The 23,653-nt window shown below is 39.2% G+C and overlaps 1 protein-coding gene across 3 annotated transcripts in view; it reads right to left on the reverse strand.

The window, feature by feature from the left end:
* Nucleotides 1-23,653, reverse strand: part of SPOP (speckle type BTB/POZ protein) — a 66,077-nt gene that overhangs the window by 15,669 nt on the left and 26,755 nt on the right. The window contains exons 2-6 of one of the 3 annotated variants that reach the window (XM_047707406.1): nt 16,967-17,017; nt 5,046-5,189; nt 4,268-4,389; nt 1,246-1,397; nt 961-1,088 (exon numbers count right to left, since the gene is read on the reverse strand). In XM_047707406.1, the coding sequence (XP_047563362.1) occupies nt 961-1,088; nt 1,246-1,397; nt 4,268-4,389; nt 5,046-5,123 (480 nt within the window). In that variant the 5' untranslated portion in view covers nt 5,124-5,189; nt 16,967-17,017. Of the gene's footprint in view, nt 1-960; nt 1,089-1,245; nt 1,398-4,267; nt 4,390-5,045; nt 5,190-16,966; nt 17,018-23,653 lie in introns of those variants that run through there. The other 2 variants (XM_047707408.1, XM_047707409.1) reach the window with 2 other exon arrangements.

The raw sequence follows: 23,653 nt of genomic DNA on the forward strand, positions 1-23,653 counted from the left end.
GCCTTTGGAAGTGTCATTAACTCACAGCTTGAGCCCATTATTTGGCAGAACACACCGGTAGTTAGGGAACTTGCTCCCACCCTGCCCATGAACACACAGTGGCCACTTGCAAGTGGTGCGGCTCAGGAAGTGGTTCTCGACCACACAAAGTATAGGGAACACAAAGATCCCATCAGACTGGAGGCTTTATTCATTTATTATGCTGTAAGCTTATGAGTATTTGTAAATATACTGATAACAGCATGAAGTGACTGATTAGTACATGCAAGCCCATTAAAGAAACCACTTTCCAACTCACTGTGACTTTGGGAATACTTCAAGGCTTCTCCTGTTAAACCCAGACAGACTTTTAGGTCACTGGAGAGAGAGAAACTCTCCTGGCTGACGACAGATAACCCTGCTAGCTAACCACAAGTTAGAGAGCTTTATCTACCCTTCACTCCAGAAAAAACGGTTCTTGCCATCATTTCACAACTACTCCAGCAAGACAAACCGGATATACCCAACTCCTGAGACGCGTCATCTAGTGGAGCACAACAGGAAAGTGATCTGAGGTCAGACCCAAGTGGACCTCACACTTCAGAAGTCAGGAAGTTTAAGGGACAAACCCACACACCAAGCTGCCGGCATTCTCCTCAGCTTTCAGCGCCAGTCTGTCCACAGGCTACCTGAAAACACCCCCAATGAGAAGCCGGAATCCTGACCCAAGCAAGTCCAGAATCGCTCATACCAAGATAGTGTACAATCTTTGTTTTTAAGCACAGTAACAACAAGCAGAAAGGTGGCGTGCCCAACAAGCCTGAAATCGTGACGCAGTTTCAGTCACAGAAACCACATTCGTGGAGCACCACTCCACTCAGGGAGTTTTCTCCCTCTCCATCCCAGACACAACGTCATGAAGTCTACGGATACAGATCAGGTCTGGGAACTGTGACTCTCAGCGTGGGGTAAAGGACTCACCTCACAGAAGAGGGTAAGCTTGTCATCAGGGAGAAGCCCGTTAGCCTCATCCAAGAGAAAATCTCTACGGATGAATTTTTTGAATCCCCAGTCTTTGCCTTGCACAAACCTATATGCCCGTTGACTCTCTGGAGTGGGGAAAAAAAAATAAAAGTCATATTTAGATTTACTCAAAACAAAAAACAAAACAAAAAAAACCCCACACCAGATCAAATCCATCACTTGTCTGCGCATGAAGTTGTTTGATGTACAAATAAAGAGTCGAATGAAGACAAGAACATTTACCCATAGCTTTGGTTTCCTCTCCCTTGGCATTCAGGATGGAGAATTTGAATTTTGCCCGAACTTCACTCTTTGGACAGCTGACCAGTAACAGGTAAAGTGACAGATAATCTTTGCTTTCTTCATCTAGCCCTTTTGGGTTTACTCGCAAACACCTGCCCAAAAGAGGGAAAATTTAAAAAAGATGTTGGAAGCATCCACGTTTGTAGGCTTTCTGAAGTGACAGGAAAAACAGAACATCTATTTCTCAAGAAAGGAAGATGTTAAGAAAACCAGTCCAGGCCCCACAGCAGGAGATTCAGATTCAGCAGAATGACTACTCAGGAACCACTTTTTGAGAGCAACCGGAGTCACCTTTTAAAGAGTAAACAACAAAAGTAAAGGGGCATTCTAGAATCTGACAACACATCCTTTACATCTCTGCCTCCTTCCTCATAATCTCGTAAATCACCTTTTTCTCTCCCTAAAATATATTTTTTTAAAGATTTTATTTATTTATTTGACAGACAGAGATCACAAGTAGGCAGAGAGGCAGGCAGAGAGAGAGAGAGAGGGAAGCAGGCTCCCTGCCGAGCAGAGAGCCCGATGCGGGGCTCGATCCCAGGACCCTGAGATCATGACCTGAGCTGAAGGCAGCGGCCCAACCCACTGAGCCACCCAGGCACCCTCTCCCTAAAATATTTTAAAATTGAGCCTACTTCCACTGTGTTCTAATCCTCAATCTCAGGAAAGGCAGCCCCCCTTCTTTTGTCAGGACTATAATGAAACTATGCAAAACACAATGTTGGGGGCACATGTGTGGCTCAGTTGTTTAAGTGCCCGACTCTTGATTTCAGCTCAGGTCATGATCTCAGGGTTGTGAGATCGAGCCTTGCATCAGGCGCTGGGCGTGGAGCTTGCTTAAGATTCTCCCTCTCCCTCTGCCTCCCGTCACCCTGCCCTAAAAAAAGTGTCATTGAGCTCTCTATTATCACCTTGAGAGAGAAAAAAAATTCCAGAGAAATACGTAAATAGTAAATCATCTTTTAGAGGTATTTTATCAATCTGGCAATAATATCCTAAGATTGAAATAAAGAAGGCAGTATGGAGGAAGCACAGACAAAAGTAAACTCCCATTACACAGGGTAGAGTTCCAAGCTAGGCTTCCAAATGGAGTCAGAGATGACAATCTGTTGCCAATGAATCAAGACAAATTTCAGACAGATTTAATAGGTTCAATTGAGTTAAGTTGCAAATGTCATTAGTTGAACTGCATGTGGTTCACACTACTTCTACCACATATAATACACAGGCCATATGTATCCTTACGCTTTGCCAGTGTTACAGCACCTCTCTCAAACAGGTGGCCCAACCCAGTGCCCCTCCAGGCAGTGCATATGCCGTGTACACTGTGCTCAAGATGTGAATTTAAATACAATGCCCAAGTAGGGTGCCTGGGTGGCTCAGTCAGTTTAAGAGTCCGACTCTTGATTTCTTTTTTTTTTTTTAAAGATTTTATTTATTTGTCAGAGAGAGAGGAGAGCGAGCGAGCACAGGCAGACAGAATGGCAGGCAGAGGCAGAGGGAGAAGCAGGCTCCCCGCCAAGCAAGGAGCCCGATGTGGGACTCGATCCCAGGACGCTGGGATCATGACCTGAGCCGAAGGCAGCTGCTTAACCAACTGAGCCACCCAGGCGTCCCCTGACTCTTGATTTCAACTCAGGTCATGATCTCAGGGTCATGAGACCGAGCCCCACACTGGACTCTGTGCTGGGCACGGAGCCTGCTTATGATTCTCTCTCCCCCACTCCTTCTGCCCCTACCCCATGCTTGCTCATGCTCTCCTCTCTCTTAAATACATACATACATACAGCGCCTAAAAATAAAGCATTCTCTCGGCACCTAGTAATATACTGCTTAATGCACACAGCCAACAAATACTAAAGAGAGTGGTTTAACTCTTCAGTAGGTTAACAGAGATCCAAACTGGGTGGCTGACACACGTGTTGTGGTCCTGGCAGCAAACCGATGGCTGTATCCTTAACTGCCAGCACCTCTTCAAGGGGATGCATGGTTTGGAAGGGACCGACCCCGACTCTCAGATCATATTCCCCTTGCTCTAGAGATTAATGGAGGGAACCCAAACCTAAGCCAGTCAGTACATGTAGGACATATTCCTGGCCACAGAGTTAATTCAGAGAAAGTTCAAAGAGTTCTGTTGGATGGTAGTAGGTTATACCCATTGCTATTGCCAGTCATCCTTAACCACAAGGGAAACTGACTTGAGATGTCCAACAGTGTGGAGAACAGAGAGATGGGGTCCTAAATCTCACCAATGGGCTACTGGATCAAACTACCTTCAAAACCACCCTACACCCTGGGCATTCCGGTTCCATAAGCAAATAAATCTCCTTCATGTTTTAAGAGCAGGCAATTTAAAGTTGAGATTTTCATGCTAAAATCTAAATTTCTTGCTTTTCTTAAAAAGTCAGCAAATATGACAATGGTCAGCCTTTATCCACACCCAGCCACAGAGAGCTGGAGCTGAGCAGCCACCACCCCTTTTAGAAGGTCACTCAACACTCACACTACATATGAACATCATTTACAACACTGGCCCTCTTTACTCATTTATATTGCCCTACAGCCATCTGAGTTTGCTGATCCCTGACATTACTCACTGAATTAATTCAACAAATATATAGTGAGGGCGCCTGGGTGGCTCAGTTGGTTAAGTGGCCGACTCTTGATTTCGGCTCAGGTCATGATCTCAGGGTCCAGGGATCGAGACCCGGGTCAGGCTCTGTGCTCAGTGAGGCATCTGCCTGAGGATTCTCCCCCTCCCTCCGTTCATGTTTTCTTTTAAATAAATAAGTCTTTAAAAATACATTTTTACAATGAACACCTATCATGTTCCAGGCACTGTTCTAGGCACTAAAGAATACGTGAAGAACATAACAATGTCTCTGCCTTCGAGGATCTTACGTTCTAGTCAAAACAGGTAACTTTTAGAAAAACTTTAACAGCTAGAGATAGTCTTCCTCACCATTTCAGTTTATCATTGGCTCCTGATGAAAAGGTTGAACTTTTAATGACTTCACCCATTTCCTCCCGGCAAAAGCTAAAGTTATTGATGGTCCACATGTAGGAGAATTTCACTACCTTGATCTGTTGACAGAAAACCAAGAAATTAAATAGGAAGTGGGCAACCTGGAAAACAGGCTGCAGATCAAATAATCATTTCCCTTCCTCCCTCCATCTGCATGAGTCCCATAGGAAGATAGCTCTGTCTGGCCGGCATGGTGGCTCAGCTTTTTCTGTCCCTCACCCACATTTTAAGAAATCTCACAGTGACCAACTGCTTTCATAACATTTCTCCACTTCTGAGAAACACTGGGTGGCAAGTGAGAAAAGCATGGACAGGGGTGGGCAAGCAGATAATAAAGCTGTACCTAAAACAAGCCTCTGCTCAGAGCAGTGTTTGACAATTGCTGATGACACTGCTTGGGGCTGCAAACCTCAAACCTGGTTTCCTGTGAGTTGCCCAAAGAGGAACATATTTCCATCAAGGTGGCTGTGAGTGGATCTCGTTTCAAAGACTCCCCCTGCTTTCAACCTCCAGTGAAAAACCACTGGCCTAGTACATTCAGATGTCATGTGGAAAACCAAGGAATGGAAAGCTGACAAGTACTTTATCTATTCGCTCTTTGACAGTTATGTCCTAGAGAAAGCAGGAAACCTAATGAAGAAAAGAAATCTTATTCCCTTCATTCACCCAAATCCTCCCAAGATACATGATTTACAGGGTGATAACATGAACTTACCTGTGTGTAGCACCAGCTCTCAGCTACAGGGCCACTCGACATTTCTGCCGGAGGTGGAGGACTTGGAACCCTTGACATCGCCAGTTTGAAGGTTAAACAAGATCTCCAAAGTCAGGGCACAAAGATTTCTGTTCTCTCTTCACCCTGGTTGACCCAAGAAGCATGAGGATTTTATTAGATTAATGGTATACTATCCTATTTCCATTTGACCTTGCAGATTGGAAACTGTGTCTCCTGCCTGGAATGCTCTACCATATCACTCAAATGGCTCTAGCGTTCAGTGTTAACCTTGAGAAGACCACCTAATTGGAAGCAGCCTCCTGCTCACAATTCTATCACCCTGTTTCCATCCTCTGCTCAATTCCTTTTTTTTTCTTCAAGATTTTATTTATTTATTTGACAGAGAGAGACAGTGTGAGTGGGAACACAAGCAGGGGGAATGAGATAGGGAGAAGCAACCTTCCCTCTGAGCAGTGAGCCTGATGTGGGGCTCGATCCCAGGACCCTAAGGATCACGACCCAAGCCGAAGGCAGGTGCTTAACGACTGAGCCACCCAGGCGCCCCCAATTCCTAATATTTTCTTACCAAATCAATCTCCTCAAAGGGCAGATAAAGCACATCCATGAAAAGGCTGTCAAAGAGGAGACAGCACAGTGAGCACCACATACAGCTCTGCCACTGGCTCCTTTCTCTGAGGGTACAAACAGTCCACTCCTAAAAGGAAATGACCTTGTTACCTCTCTAACTACTGTCTCATCTCCTACACTGCAGTGCAAACTTCTTAAGAGCAGTCTTCCATTCTTCAACTCAGTGCTGGCTGATCTCCTGAAGGGCAGCATTCCCCCCTTTCTTAGATGTGTTCCTTTCTCTACGGCATTAGAGATCTCCTTGCTTACATACTCTGTCACTACCCAATTTTCCAGATTCCTCTCCTTGCTCTGTTTTCTTTTTTTTTTTTTTTTTCTTGCTCTGTTTTCTGATCATTCCTCCGTCTCTCTTACTGGAGTCTCCTTCTCCAGTGTTGCTTCCATGGTTTAATTTTCCATCATTTTCTCGATCTACATTCTCTCATTTTATCCACCCCCAGTGTCAGAGTTTTGCTCTTATACAAATGACTCCCAAATCTCTCTGTGACCTGTCTCATAAGCCTCAGGCCACTTTTAAATAACTGCTGTACATCTCAAGAGGGGTCCCAGCAGTATATCAAATCCAAGTCCAACTTCTCCCCTCCAAGGCCTTTCAAAACACAAAGCCATTCAAAACATTGGTAAATCTGGTTACAATTTTTTTAAGTACCATAAACAAAGCCAAAAAATAATCTGGAGGGAAAAAAAAAGAGCTTGCAATGCATGACGAAGGGATAATTTATGAATTGATATGTAAGTTTTCTACGAAATTCATAAGAAAAAGGCCAACTACCCTGTAAAAATATTGTTCACACAAAAGGAAATAAAACAGCTCTTAAAGTCTTACACCTCTCAGACCAGCAAGAAAAAAAATCAACCACACCATGTGTGGGGACATGGGACTCTCCGACACTGCTGGCGAGACTGTAAACTAGGATGTGTATTTTGGGCAGGAACTTCCTATACGCAGTGTGTCCACACACCCCCCAAGACTTGGTAATTCTGCTTTTACTGTCCATGCACTAGTGTAGGGGTTTCTCAAACATCAGTGTGCATCTGAATCACCTGCTGGCCACCACCCCCCAAATTTCTGATTCAGAGATTTGAGCTAGGTCCACAAATTTGCACTTCTAACAAGTTCCCAAGTGATCTTGATGTTCAGGCCCTGGCACCACATTTTAAGAACCACTGCCCTAGAGAAACCCAGCACGTGGGCAAAAGAAGACACTGAGAAGGCTGCTCAGTGTGGCACCGCTTGTTACAGTGAAAAACTAGAAACAAACCAAAAATCCATTAAGAGGAAAACAGAAAACTAAATTGGGTTATTTCCATTATAATGGAAAACTATATTTCAGGATTTAAAATTAATGAACTAGATCAGCAGCACCATGGAGATGAGATCAAACACAATGCTAGTGAAAAAAAGCAAATTTTGTAATGTCATGTGCAGTACGTTACTTATGCAAATTTAAGATTTATATATTATTTACAGATATAATATATGCATTCAATAGAAGTAACAAAACACACTGACAAGCTATGAATCAGATCCACAATGGGAGAGCCGGGGAGAAGAATGAGGCCAGGATAAGGATATAAGACATCCAAAGTTGCTCTCTCCTGTTTCTTTTTCAAAGAAAATGAGGATGATCTGAAGCAAGTATGGAAATACCTATATGTCTGTTAGTTTAGGATGATAGCCTCTTGAGAATATGCCATTTTTCCTATTGTTCTGCTTTATTTAAAAAAAATGTATTGTAAGAATAGTGGAAGGACATATTCCATTACATCAAACACCGATTTATAATATCCAAGGGAGAAATTTCTTTCTTGAACACCTGGTTTGTTTTCAGCTGTGCATAGACAATATGGATAAAACGGATCATGTGGTCCTTTGCCTGGCTACTAGGAAGCCATGAGCCGTATATGTAAGCCATCTCTTGAAACTCTAGGATCACATGCTCATTCTACAATAGCTTTATTCTTTTCTTTTTTCTACTTTTATTTATTCATTTATTTTAGAGAGAGCGAGCAGGGGGAGGACCAGGAGAGGGATAAGCAGACTCCCTGCTAAGGGCGGAGCTGGATGCAGGGCTCGATCCCACAACCCTGAGATTATGATCTGAGTCAAAATCAAGAGTTGGATGCTTGGGGCGCCTGGGTGACTCAGTGGGTTAAGCCTCTGCCTTCAGCTCAGGTCATGATCTCAGGGTCCTGGGATCGAGCCCCACATCGGGCTCTCTGCTCAGCAGGGAGCCTGTTTCCCCTCTTTCTCTGCCTGCCTCTCTGCCTACTTGTGATCTCTGTCTGTCGAATAAATAAAATCTTAAAAAAAAAAAAGTTGGATGCTTAATCGACTGAGCCATCCAGGTGCTCAGTTATTCACTTTGCTATATAATTATATATTCACTTTGATATATATATACATATATATATATAGCAAAGTGTTATTCACTCAACTGTTTACTCTTTTATATGATACATACTTCTGGAAACTGCCTCAAATCCTTTGTAGAAAGAGGTATAAATGAACAACAACAAAAATCACTCAACTAACACACACTCGCTGGCCACTTAAGTAATAGGCATGAAAGGGGATTAACAGGATTCAGCTGTATCCCCACAGAGTAATACCATTGGTATTACCGGAGTCCCCACTGGTTTTAAACACTATCCTACAGACATTTACAACTAAAGCATCCCATGTAATCACAGATGGGAGTTAACAGTTTTATACACATGACATGCTATTTCACTTAAGCTAGCAAACTAAGCAACAGAGTGGCATTTGGGGCTCCTTGGTTTGTGCAATTCATGATTCCATGATATACTCAAGAAACGAAATGCTACACTTGATCACCTGTGATGAAGGTATGCTTCCATTTGATGGAAAACACATTCTCAAGAACTGTTTGTCTAGTAATGAGTAAATGCACCTTAGGCAGTTTTACAAATCCCACTTACCATTACTGCCAGTAGGAGCCAGAATGAAATTTCAAAATTCCCACTTAAAACTATCTTTTGGGCAGATTGACAATGAAGATGTGAATTTTACACATTAGTTAAGAGCATAAAATTTGGCTCTGGAGGTGTGTGGTACAGCTCTACACTGAGGGATCATAAAATGCTAACTTAAGTTTATTTGAAGTTTTAAAAAAATACTTCAAATTTATCTAACAATTAATTTAAGGATTCTCTAAGCCTAAAAAAAGACAAGTTTAAAAACTTTTATTTTAATGGCTTAATTGTTGTTACTGAACCATGGTCCATTATTAAAACCAGAAAAACCAGGGGTGCCTGGGTGGCTCAGTGGGTTAAGCCGCTGCCTTCGGCTCAGGTCATGATCTCAGGGTCCTGGGATCGAGTCCCACATCGGGTTCTCTGCTCAGCAGGAAGCCTGCTTCCCTCTCTCTCTCTCTGCCTTCCTCTCCATCTACTTGTGATCTCTCTCTGTCAAATAAACAATTAAAAAAAAAAAAAAAACAGAAAAACCAGAAAAAAAAAATACTACTTTGGTCTTGGTCAATTTTTTCTATCTTTTTTGCTTCTCATTTATTTTGTAGCCAAGTCTTTTTGGTTTTTCTTTTCTTTTTTAATAATATCACTTTTATTCCAATTTTAAAGAATTTCTAACCAGCAGCTAGTAGCCCTGGAAGATGCGCCTTAGACTCTGAGGAGCTCTAACCACACAACCTGCTGAGAGGGAAATTGACTAGGATAGCACAAGTCTAATTAATTTCACTCATAGCTGGCACCATGGGCAAAGTGTTCATCAGCAAAGTAGCCTAGTGTTACATGAACTCTCTAGCTCTTCATGCCAACTGCTCAGGTGCCCAGCAGAAAAACAATTTCAGAAAAGGGGAGGTCTATTTGAGGGTCATAGCTTGAGAGCCTTCCTGAGATAACTAGGACCAAAATATAGTATCCCTGGCTTTTAAACAAGTTAGGACAAGACCAAGTTGTCTAGTGAGAAATTTCTTTTCCAAAGCTTAGCAAACTTCCCAGTATGCTGACAACTCTGAGGCTGAACATGTCTGTTATATATCATCATTTATTTTCCTGTTTACTAAATCCTGACCCATGCAGTGATACCTCTTCTGAGCCACAACAAAAAAATATACTTTAAAATATCTGTCAACTGTAAAACTGGTCAAATTCTAATGAAGGTAGTATCAAGTTAGCAACCAATAGCAATCACTATCTTAGCAGGTACTAGGAGTTCCTAAAGTTGCTAATTATTTTTGCCAAGAGACTCCAGTCAAACAATATAGTATGATTTCTAACTAGAACATTAAACTTTGGAGAGTAGACAAAAATAAAAAAGAAAATATTTTAATGCTGTCATGATGCATATGCATGATACTTTCAATCAAACCTATACAGTGTACTTCTTTTCTGCCTTCTTTTATACCTATCAACACTTCTGTTGCCTTCAGTAGACTTGAAGCTCTTTAAAAGGAACCTGCAACTCTTCTTTGTGTCCCCTTATCACCTAGCACAGCTTGCCTAAACAAGGCATTCAGCAAAAACACTTTGATGACTGAAACACTTACCCAGTTGCATTCTAGTTCATTAACTTTTCTGCTTGTTTCTCTCACATATCTCTAAAAGAGCCCTTTGAACAGTGCTGAGTATATTAGATTTGCAATGTAATGAGAATCATTAATTTGTTCTTTTGGATGAGTTACACAGAAAGCCAAAAACTCCTAGCCTGGCACTCTCAATTACCAGCCTTGCTAAAACTAAGGTTCTCATCCAGTACCAACTGTATCTTCGTTCTACAAGGGGAAAGAGAACGGATAAAATTTCTTTCATTTTGAAAACATGAATCAGTAATTTGAACTAAACTCTTACGTAATCAGGATCCTTTGAGGACAGAAGATGAATTCCCTTTACAATGGAGAGAAAAGTCCCAATAGTTTAACCTGCAATATATGCACAGCTAGGCTAGAACACTCTCTGAAAAGTGTTAGAAAGACAGCTTCTACAGTTCTTTTTTATCTTTCTTTTATTCCCCATAAGCATTCCTCCATCTTCAATCTAATCCAGTCAACCAGAGAGGGGGAAAAAAAGAAGAGTATCAGCAATAAACACAGGCATATCACATACATGGTATCTGTAAGTTAGCCATACAGGTCCATCAGTCTTAAAAGTACAGGAATAAAAAATAATAATAATAATTACAGGAAGGAGAGAATATGAGATTGAACCATGAAATTGTTTTGTCAGCCAAAACTAGTCAAACTTTGGCAATTTCATGTGGTTCAACATAATACACAAACATGCACAAGCTAGACGGCTGGGAACAGAGCTTCTTAAAAGAATGGTTTATTAGGGACTTTTTAAAAGCCTATTATTTTTTTTTTCTTTTGGTTTAAAGCCTTGTGCAGTTTCCAAGTAAGGAAAAATCCCAATGTCATACTATTTTATTTTATTTTATTTATTTATTTATTTTTTTAAGATTTTTTTATTTATTTGACAGAGAGATCACAAGCAGGCAGAGAGAGAGGAGGAAGCAGGCTCCCTGCTGAGCGGAGAGCCCGATTTTGGGGGGGGGGGCTCGATCCCAGGACTCTGAGATCATGACCTGAGCCAAAGGCAGCGGCTTAACCCACTGAGCCACCCAGGCGCCCCCCAATGTCATACTATTTTAAACCTGAGAGTTCTTGCATTTTCCCAAACAGAAGATGCCAAAATGATTGCTGACCAAAAATAAATAAATATAAATAAATAAATCACAGAACTATGGGAAGAGTTGCATATATTCATTTTTGAGAAACTAATGTGACCTCAAAGTAATGTTTGTATTTCTCCTCTTAGTGTCCTCAATAATATACAGCCTGTGAGGTAATAACTTCTCATTACCCTAAGGATAGATTATTACAGGTCATACTGACTTCCTCTGTTGCAAGGTTTGAATGACTTTTGAAAATTGTCATAGGTAAACTTACTGCAATTCAATCTAGTCTAACAAAATACTAAATGTATACCTTTTTTTTTCTTTTTAATTCACAGACACTTCTTTTAAAATGAAACTAGGGGCAATCAAGAGAGACCTTAATAAACAAAGGAAAGACTGGGGTTTCTTTTATATCTCTTATCAGATTCATGCTTTATAGAATTTACAACTTGAAGATGACTGCTTTTGTCTTTATTGAGATATAACTGACATACAACACTGTATTTGTTTCTGTTTTTTTAATTCTTTAACAAAAGGATTTCGTATTAAGGGAATCTAAAGATCAAGAAGAAAAAGTCAACAGCCTAATGGAAAAATGGGCAAAGAACAGCCATGATTTGCAGAAATGTAAATACCTGTGGCTCTGAAATATATGAAAACATGTTCAACTCTCATTCATAATAAGATAAATGCAAATTAAATCACACACTGATTCACCCAGTGAATTGGCAAAGATCAAAATGTTTGATAACACTTGCTCAGGGTAAGGAGAACATTTCTGATTAGAGTATAAATTGTTACATTCTGCATGAAGGGAAATGTATATCAGAATGAATAAGAAATGCACATACCCTTTGATCTAGCAATTTCACTTCTAGAAATTTACCTTACTGATATATTTAATATGACAAATATAAAAGGTTTTTTCACTGTGGTATTATTTGTAATCACAAAAGAATGGAAAAAACCTGAAAGTCCAACAAGGGTTTGAGTAAATGAATTATGATACAAATAGACAATATAATACAAATCTGTTAAAAATGGGGAGATTCTTTCTATTTAAAGAGGAAAAAATATTATTTATTTTAACATATACATAATATTCTCTGTAAAGTTATATAAGACCCCAGGGACACTGGTTACTTCCAAGGAAGGAAACCAGGGTGCTTGGGTAGGAAGGAACTTTCCATTGTATTTCCCTTTTGTACTATGTAAATATATAAATTTTTTCAAATAAAATTAAAAAAAAAAATTTAAAGCCATTAGCAGGCTTTACAATTAATTTTTCTAACTGATGTGATGGCTTATAAACCAGAGCCTTATGGAAGACAAGATAGGAATTCTCCATCGGTTTCCATTGCTATCTGAGTAAAATCTACCTCTGTCATGACTGCCAAAACCTTGGTCTATGTCCCTGACCTCATCTAACACTTACCCTTCACAGTCCCTATGCTTTAGTCACTCAGGCCTTTAATTCTACTTAGAGAGCACACCAGGCTCTTTACTGAGCCTGGAAAGCTCTTTCTGCCTTCAGATCTTTTCATAGCTGGCTCCTTGTCATTTAAGTGTTCTATCAAGTATAGTATCTTCAGAGAGGCCTTCCCTGACTCCCCACTTCCAGGTTGCCCCTCTCATTACATTATCCTATTTTATTTTCTTCATTATCACTACCTGAAATGATCCTGTTTCAAGTTTCTTACTTGTCTAATGTCTTCCCCCCCCCCCCCAGAAATTAAGCTCAATCAGAGAACAGCATCCCCCATACCTAACATGGTATTGTAACAGGTACTCAGTAAATATTTGTTCAATGAAATTATTGTTGAATAACTAGACTATTGTCTTTGGGGTTCATATTTTTCCTTAATGAGCTCCAGTTAGAAGGTTAAAGTTTAGGAGTTGCTGAGTGAATAACAGCTACAGAAATCCAGGCACACTTTTAAAACAATAGAACGTTTTCAAAAAGAAAAGTATCAGTTCATCTCACTCCAATTTTAAATAACTCATTCAGTATGTTCCAAAACTATACTCTCCTTCGATTAAAAAAAAAATTCCAAGAAAACTTGGGAGATATGATATGCCTATACAGCTAAATGGGGAGTTCTAAATCCATAAGACAACAGCGAAGAGAGCACGTTTTCCAGAATAGGGCAATCCTGGTCATAGGAAGTACCACCACAATAGCTGTCAGGAATTCAGGCTAGACCTTCCGAGTTCTTTCAAGTTGAAGCTTATCTAATAAAATTCCAATATATTGATAAAACTGAGGCAGATCCTTTGCATCTTTACTTAGATTTGACCTTAAATTTTCGTATCTGACATGGTTTGATTCCCTTAAAACTGACATGTAGAGAAAACATATTTAACATTAAATATATACACATGTAAACATGTCCATGTTTAATACAGAGAGACAGACATATCCCTGAAACATGCCTAGACACATAACTAAGTTTTTTCTATACCAGGCTAACATGTAGAACATATTTTCTGCCATAGCCAAATATTTATCTAGTTAAGAGTTGAATTATTCTTGCAACTATTGTTATTTAAGGAAAACTCAGAAACAGGTATACTAATATGTATGCAGGTCAGTACCTTTAAGATTCCCCAGCTGACAACTATCTTAGGCAAGCATAGACACTGAAATGATCGTCAGGATTAGATATACTTTCATTACATAAAAAGGCTACTTGGCCTTCTTCTCCTCAATCTAAGTGTTATAAGATGGAGATTTACAGAAACAGCCTGGCTAGTAAGGCCCATTCAAAGCCAAGATGAAGATGAACAAGAAGGTACAGGAAAGAATCTCAAGTCACGGAAAGCAGTAGGATAACCAAAACAACACTGGCTCCCAAACCTTAGTGTGTACTGGCTGTTTCCAGCCTTACTGCCCTTCTCCACGGGTTATAAATAACTGCAAAGTGTCCTTGTCCCCAAGGAGACCTTTGCAGCCAGCTCAAAGGTTAAAATATGGAATAATTCTCACTTTGGATGAAACTCTTCCAGTTACCAGAAAAATGAAAGAGCAAAAAAAAAAAAATTATCACCAATTTAAGTTAGAGGCTGGGGAATCATTTCCCTCTCCCTAAAAACTATCAATTCTATAAAAGTTGTTACACAGACATATTAGCATAGTTCATTACCCCAAAAATATATCCAGGGAGAATGCAATGCATGCTCTCTCTGTTCCAAAAGCAAAGGTCTGTCCTGAAAATGGGCAGATGCCACTCAACAGTCCTGCAGGATAGCATCTTTTCAGACCTTAAAGAAAGACTTTTTGAATTGTTTTGCTTTTTAATTTAGGTAAAAATGACTGAGTTAAATGCATCTATGTATCCACATCTTGTCTCCACCTGGATGAGGGATCCAGCACAACCAATCATGGCTACAACAAGCATAGGTTTCACAAACTCTGGGCTAATACAATCAATACAATCAGGTGATGTGTTGCTGTTGTTCATTACTGAACCCCTGCTAGAAAACAAAACAAAACAAAAAAACTCCTCCATCTGCTTAAAAAAAAAAAAAAAAGGCAGGGCTCATTAGATTAAGCTTCTCTACACATCACTTTCAAAATTCATCATCTGGGAGATGTCTAGAATGGAAAGACAGGAATCCAAATCAGTAAACAAATCTTATTATAAAGGGGCTATTTCACTTCAAAGTGGATCTTGTTCCAAAGCAAAACACCTTTAGAAATGAAGTTAAATAGGCAGAACCAAATAATCAGCAACTTCTCTCTTTTCACAAATTATAATAATGTGTTGATTCCACTGATGACTTGGACAAAAATCTCTAGGGCCACAAAGAGCAAACTTAGGAAAGATGAAGATTTTAACACATCCCACGTGTTATCAAAGATTTCTCCTCTAGGTTGAGAAAATTCATTCTAAAACAAGAGCTAGAACAGAATTTAAAAAAAGAAGGAGGAGGAGGAGGAAGAGGGGGAAAAACCTTATGGCTAAGAAGATATGTTTATTATATAATTACATTCTCAAAGCTGTTTCAAGATTTGGGAGGTTACAGTTTTTCACCCTCTTCCCTCAACTACAAACTACGAAGAACCTTATAAAACTCGAATAGTAAACACATGAAAGGCTTGGCCCTAATACAATTTAAGTGTGTCCAATCTGCAAGGAATTCAAAAACAGAAGACTCATTTCATGAAACAAACAGAGGTTGCATAACCCCACTAGGTCCTCTGGCCTTTCTAGAAGCCAAATTCAACAATGCCATTCTCTCCGGCCATCTATACTTTAGTCGAACCATTTAAAAATATTTATTAACACAATTTGGCTACAGAAAGAGCTCAAGGAATACACAGCAAAGAAGATCATCTAAACTGGTCTTAGGGTAAACTACGTGGACTAAGTTCATTAACTTCAAAGCTGAAAAGACCCATTTACTCCAGAAAATTTGGTATACTACAAAGGCAACCAATTCACTTCAGTATTAACTACGACTGTCTAGCATTACAGAATTTGGTATTCTCTAGAGATACTGTTCTTTATAAGAGACACTTGGGCCTCCCTTCAACTATGAAAGAGATCGAAGTGTATTTTTGCTTTAATCTCCTTTAACTGTAGTCTTACCAGAAAAAAATCTGATGACTGTTCACATGAGCCATGTCCATGCTCCTTACTTTGAAACCATCTGCAGAAAATAAATTCCCTCTTCTTCTAAAGTTATTAAAAATAAGCCAATTTTGATGTTAATGTTAAGGTTCTAACTAAGCTAAATGGAACAAAGGGCAGGCAGGAAGTTCTGTTTTTAAATGTTCATTCCAAAATTCATGACACAAGGAAAAAGTAAAACCACACAGGCAGACAAAACAGGGGAAAGTTAGACAGAATGTCTGTCTTAACAGAAATTCCTGGCTCCCAACAATTTGTGTCAGATTTAAAAAAAACTAAAATGCAGTAATACCTATTTTACCCGATAAAACTCTATAAAAACATACATAAACATTTGAGGCATGAATCTCATAGGATAAAGTAACATTTTTAAGATGCTGGCCTGAATGGCAGAAACATTTTTTTTAAGTTACCCATAAAGAGATGAGCTCTACATTCATACACAAACGCAATCTGCTCAGAATCAAATGCCTTGAACAGAGTAAAATGAAGCCCATGACTTACTTTATTTCCTTTTATAAACTGTAATTCCTCATTTCCCTGACGATCTTTTTTCTAGGGAGAAAAATCACCTTACTCTAAGGTCTCCATATCAGGCATTAGCAACCACTGATTGCAAATGTAAATCCCAACTTTTCTCCCTTCCACCATTAGTGTAAAGCCTTATATTATACGCTGCAGTCACCACAGATCTGAACGAACAGCTATGGTTAACTCCAGGAAAGAATATTTAGAATAAAACTTCTTTTGAAGTCACATATGAAAAATGTTTAACATCATTTGTAATGCCCATTATTAAAAAAACCCCAAACCTTACATGTTTACCTTCCATGACTTCCAACTTTACACACCATTTGCACTGAAATGAAACTCAAGATGTGCATTTTTTAAAGTCATGGTAAATATTTCTGAGCATTTCATTCTGCTTTTTTCCTCATGATCTTAAACTATGTTTAAAATAAAACTATGTAAAAACTCACCAAGTCAAGTCAGTAGGAAGACTCTAATTTGTCTGGTCTAACAGGAAACCTCTGTTGGAAATAGAGACGATGAATCAGACTTACCCAGATTCTGAATCTCATACAAGTCTTTACTCATTTTGGCTATTCCGAAAGGGAAAACCTTACAAAAGCAGGTAATACGTTTGCTAGGATTTCCTAGTCAAAATTATCATTCTTGTATTTTATCACTAGTTCTGGATATTCTATTTTTTTAATCATCTCTCAAAAAGATTATACTTAGATATGATAAAGTCCAAAAAATCCAAGCTAATTCCTTTAATCAACCGGCCTATGAATGCAGCAAAAACGAAACAAATGGATTGCTTCGTATCAACACGTACAAGAGGGGGTCATCATCACATTTGCCAGTTACCTCACAGACTGTTGAAAGAATTATTTTGTTTTTATATAAAATGTCCTTTATAAAAAATGCTCTGTGGGTCAGTTACACTAAAGCAAGATACACTTAAGCAAAGCAATGTATTCTATGATTTTAACGAACCGCTACCACAGAGAAGTTCCTGGTGAAGACTGAGATGTCTTGGCTAAACATCACCACCACCCTAATTATCTACCATAGCCTACAAAGTTACTCAAAACAGAAACAGGGATAAGAGTGGTTGCCAGGCTTCCGGAAGCCTAATATAAGCAGAAAATTCTAGCACTCTCTTCCCTTTTGTGGGAAAACGAAGTACTGTATACACACTGGGTGATTCCATAAAAACAGAATCTCTTCTTGAAAATCTAAACACTAACTTTTACCGGTACACCTACAACTAAGCTTCTCTTATTTTCATAAACCAGTCTAGGAACTATCAATAATGGAAGGAGCCCTCACCAAAAACTGTCCTCAAATACTGATGCTAAAACAGGCCAGTCTTGATCAGAAGGCTTAAGAGTAGCAAGAATCAGGGTGAATTCATTTAACAAATATTTACTCAACACCAACTGTGCAAGACACAGTGTTTAAGAAGAAGACGACAACGATGAAGACAGACACAGTTCCTGACCCTCTGAGGGTAGACAGACAGATTACCTCTTAAGACTCAGTAAGAATTCCTAGGTGGAAGATACCAATCAACCGTAAGAAATATAAATGCTGAATGTTGGTGAATCTTAAAACAAATACCTTTAGTTCCTTACTCACTCACTCTTTTTTTTTTCAAGTGTTAAGGCTTTGGTTTCTCAGTTTGCTACAGTGAACATTTTCAGACCCAATGGATTGGCAAAATGTAAGGAGTCTGACAATACTGATGATGATTGAGTGGAACAGGGACACCTCTCACTCTGCAGGTAGGAGGGCAAATTAATATGACTACTTTTGAAAAAGTTTATTTTCTAATAAAACTAAAGATCCAGCAATTCCACTCCCAAAAACAGCCCAGAGAAATTCCTACACATCCATCAGCACACATAAATAAGAATGTTCATAGCAGCATTGTTCTTAACAGCCAAAAACATCAACAGTAGAATGGATACATAAATTATGGCACACTCATATAGGAAGCTAGATGGCAGTGAAATTAAACCACTGTTCCTCATAACAACACGGTTGAAAGTTACAAACATATTGTTGGGTTCTAAAAGAAAACACAGAAGAACACATATTGTATTATTCTATTTATATAAAATTCCCCAAGGGCGCCTGGGTGGCTCAGTGGGTTAGGCCGCTGCCTTCGGCTCAGGTCATGATCTCAGGGTCCTGGGATCGAGTCCCACATCGGGCTCTCTGCTCGGCAGGGAGCCTGCTTCCCTCTCTCTCTCTGCCTGCCTCTCTGTCTACTTGTGATCTCTGTCAAATAAATAAATAAAATCTTTAAAAAAAAAAAAAAAAAAAAAAAAAAAAAAAAAAATAAAATTCCCCAAAACAGACAAAACTAAATTATAATGGTTTGTAAGGAATTCTAGGTTGTAAAATCATACAGAAAATGATTATCATAAATGTCAGATTCTCTACAAGAGTATGGGTTATGATCTAGAAGAAATACGCAATATAACAAGCTTCTGGGTGCTGTGAATGATATATTTCTAGGTCTAATTGGTAGTTATATAGTACTTGCTTTTTATAATTCATCTTTAAACTATACAGTTATGTTTTATGTATTTTTCTGTTTATATTTTATAATAAAAATATTCAAGACATACATTAAAATAGAGTAGCTACATATGTATACACACACATATACATATATACGTATCCATCCTCCTACATCTAAGCATATTCCCTTGTTTATTTTTTTTTCCCCAGGCAATTCATAAGGAGAAATCAGTAATAAAGCAGGGCCACCTAGGAATGAACACCTACAGACAGACCTTCCTATTATACCTTCTTTCTTTAAATTTAAATGAAATACCCAAGATCTGTATTTCAGGGAAATTTACAATATTGACACAAATGTTTAAATCTACGAATGGCTACTCACCAGAAGCCAACAGTTAAAACCCAAATTATTATAAAAAATAATCCAAAGCTTCTGAAAGCAAAGCCAAGATACAGTATTTTTTGGTATTGCCTTTTTTAGTTTAATCGCAGCCTCTCATAGAACCTCCAGTGACTTCCCATCTCACTTGGAGTAAAAGCCAAAATCCTTGTAATGGCTGAAAAAAGCCTGCACAATAGGACCTCATTACCTCTCCGGCCTCACCTCCAATTACGTTTTCCTGAGCTCACTATGTTCCAGTCAAACTGCCTGTCTTTGCTGTTGTTCCTGATACAGAACAGACCCATTCCTGCCTCAGGGCTTTGTACTTGTCTTTTTCTCTACCCGGGTAACTCTTCCCTAGATACTCTCCTGGCACACTCCCTCACCATTGTTGGGTCTTTCTGTAATAGTCACCATCTCTGTGAGGCCTTCCCTGACACCCTTAAAAATATCACCCTCCCTCCCCCAAGGCCACAATCCTATGCCTCTTTCATTATTTCATTTTTTTCTCTAGCACATAAAATCATCTACCCTACCGTGTCTGGAACACCTGAAAGGCAGATGCCTGTCTGCTTGTCCCCAGACTGTGCTGGGCACAAGGGAAGCCAGAAATAAACATTTATTCAATAAATGGCTGAGTTAATCTCTTTTTCTTTTGGATTTCCATTCTTGAAAGATTAGACAGTTATTCCATACATTAAAAAAAAAAAAAAAGTGGGGCACCTGGGTGGCTCAGTGGGTTAAAGCCTCTGCCTTCGGCCCAGGTCATGATCCCAGGTCCTGGGATCGAGCCCCGCATTGGGCTCCCTGCTCAGCAGGGAGCCTGCTCCCTCCTCTCTCTGCCAGCCTCTCTGCCTACTTGTGATCTCTGTCTCTCAAATAAATAAATAAAATCTTTTTTAAAAAAAATTTCCCCTCTATGTCAAAATTATTAACAAAGTTTGTTTTACTAACAAGTTTCAGGTTTATTAGCATTAGTAAGTCACGGATAAGGTAAGGCTATAAAGAGCTGATGCAAACTAAGCTGCATCTTCCCACTACCAAGTGTGCAGTCCCTATGCTAGTGATAACAATCCTGGGAAACTCCTGGGAGGCCAGAACGCTCTTCCAGTGCGCTGGTGCAGCTGTGTACTAGTCTACCCATTATGGGAGCTTTCTGACAAGATGGAGCATGAAGACTGACTGCTTCCTTTACTTAGGCTTTTTAAGTTTTCTTTTTTTTAAAAGGAGAATTTCAGACCAATATCCCTGATGAATATGGATGCCAAGATTCTCAACAAGATCCTAGCTAACAGGATCCAACAGTACATTAAAAAGATTATCCACCATGACCAGGTGGGATTTATACATGGGATGCAAGAGTGGTTCAACATTCACAAATCAATCAATGTGACAGAACAAATCAATAAGAGAAGAGAGAAGAACTACATGGTCCTCTCAATTGATGCAGAAAAAGCATTTGACAAGATACAGTATCTGTTCCTGATTAAAATGATTCAAAGTACAGGAACAGAGGGAACATTCCTCAACTTCATAAAATCTATCTATGAAAAACCCACAGCTAATATCATCCTCAATGGGGACAAGCTGACAGCCTTCCCTTTGAGATCAGGAACACAACAAGGATGTCCACTCTCACCACTGTTGTTCAACCTAGCAACAGCAATCAGACAACAAAAAGAAATAAAAGGTATTCAAGCTGGCAAAGAAGTCAAACTCTCTCTCTCTTCACAGATGTCATGACACTTTATATGGAAAACCCAAATGACTCCACCCCCAAACTACTAGAACTCATACAGCAATTCAGAAACGCAGCAGGATACGAAATCAGTGTACAGAAGTCAGTTGCTTGTTTATACGCTAATAATGAAAATATAGAAAGAGAAATTAGAGAATGGATTCCATTTGCTATAGCACCAATACCTGAGAATAAACCTAACCAAAGAGGTAAAGGGTTTGTACTCAAGGAACTACAGAACACTCATGAAAAAAACTGAAGAAGACACAAAAAGATGGAAGAGCATTCCATGCTCATGGATCGGAAGAATAAACATTGTTAAAATGTCTGTACTGCTTAGAGCAATCTATATTTCCAATGCCATCCAATCAAAATTCCACCGGCATTTTTCAAAGAGCTGGAACAAACAATCCTAAAATTTGTATGGAACCAGAAGAGACCCCGAATTGCTAAGGAAATGTTGAAAAAGAAAAACAAAACTGGGGGCATCACGTTGCCTGATTTCAAGCTTTACTACAAAGATGTGATCACCAAGGCAGCATGGTACTGGCACAGAAACACACAGACCAGTGGAACAGAGTAGAGAGCACAGATATGGACCCTCAACTCTTATGGTCAAATAATCTTCGACAAAGCGGGAAAAAAAAAACAGTGGGAAAAAGTCTCTTCAGTAAATGGTGCTGGGAAAATTGGACAGCTATGTATAGAGGAATGAAACTCGACCATTCTCTTACACCACACACAAAGATAAACTCGAAATGGATAAAAGACCTCAATGTGAGGGAGGAATCTATCAAAATCCTAGAGGAGAACACAGGCAGTAACCTCTTCGACATCAGCCATAGCAACTTCTTTCAAGACATGTCTCCAAATGCAAAGGAAACAAAAGCAAAAATGAACTTTTGGGACTTCATCAAGACCATTTTTTTTTTTTTAAAGATTTTATTCGGCAAAGAGGCAGGCAGAGAGAGAAGGGGAAGCAGGCTCCCTGCTGAGCAGAGAGCCCCATGCGGGCCTTGATCCCAGGATCCTGAGATCATGACCTGAGCTGAAGGCAGAGGCTTAACCCACTAGGCCACCCAGATGCCCCAGGTCCATTGTTTTTTAAAATGAGGTTTTATTTTAATAGAAGGAAAAAAAGGTGTCTTTAAAAAGACTTATGTAAACAAAAGATAATTTCAAGAAGAAAGTTCTTTATATTTTTACTCCCACAGAAGCAGAAGGCTTCTCTTACGTATCCCGATGAAATAGCCCAAGAAGGGGACTACAGAGAAAAAAAAAATGATTTCTGAATTAGGTACCAAAAATTGTTATAGCAGTTTCCAGAGTGAAAGGGAAAACAAAACTCCTTACTTATTCTAAAGAAAGATTTAAAGTAGGAACATTTCTCTCCAACGTAAGTTGCGGGACTGATGTGATAAAGAGCAGGTAAAGAACTTCATTCAAACTTAGTGAGGACAGTGGCATACGGGCAATAATTCACTAAACAAAGCTGCTTATCAAGTGACATGACGGTCCGAGCATACAGTCAGAGCTTATACTTCTGATGGAACACTCTGCTCAAGTTAAAACTGGAGTAAACTTAGATCCAAAGGTTACTTTTCAGCCACAGTACTTGTGACCTGAACTATATCCTAAGACGTGAATAAATCTGCAAGAAAATACACAGGCATCTGATATTCCATAGTTATACTTATTACTAGGGCTTCAACATTAAGGTCTTATCAACTGTTTAAAAAACACTTCACACATAAATTCTCATCAAATTCTTAAAGTCAGTTCACATACCCATGAGGTGAAAATATCATGAATATATATTCGTACAGGAGGTGGCGGCCCAAATTAGTTAAGAAAGGAAGTCCTCCTCAAACACTTGCAGCAGGCAGAGTGTATTATTAGAGAAGAGTAACAGTTTTCATGTGTAACACTTCAGCATTCCAAGTGCTCAAAGCTCTGAATAGCATCCACGTTTAAAGAGGAAAAGACATGGAGCATAAAAATTAAAAATATACTGAACCTTGCAATAATGAAGAAAATAGAGTGGATTAAAGAGTCCAGACAAAAAAATTACAAATGAAACTACTGACCACTGAAACATATGGTCCCTGAACAAAATTTATCAGTAATAATTCTAATATAAGGTGAAGGTTTACATTTTTAATGCTTTAATTGGGTTAAGAATGCTCCAAGAAACTCATAACTATCAGCTATGTCTGGGTCATGCTGAATTTAGAAGGTAACACAAGAATTCCCTGAACTGGACTGAGGTCAGTGGATAGTCCTACACTTAGTGGGTGGGAAGCATCCTAGGAGTTAAAAAGTAGTAAGAAAGGAGGGGAGAAAAGGAAGAGGTGAGGAGTCACTGACATTTATGAAAAACAGCTACTGGATATGAGACAATAAAAATACAGGACGCTGAAATGCAAAAGTTGCCAAATTTATCAGATTCCAAAAAGAATCCATAGGAAAAGAAAATTTTAGAACCTCTGACCCTAATAAAAGAAG

Source organism: Lutra lutra, chromosome 16, assembly GCF_902655055.1.
Source record: "Lutra lutra chromosome 16, mLutLut1.2, whole genome shotgun sequence".
Taxonomy (NCBI): domain Eukaryota; kingdom Metazoa; phylum Chordata; class Mammalia; order Carnivora; family Mustelidae; genus Lutra; species Lutra lutra.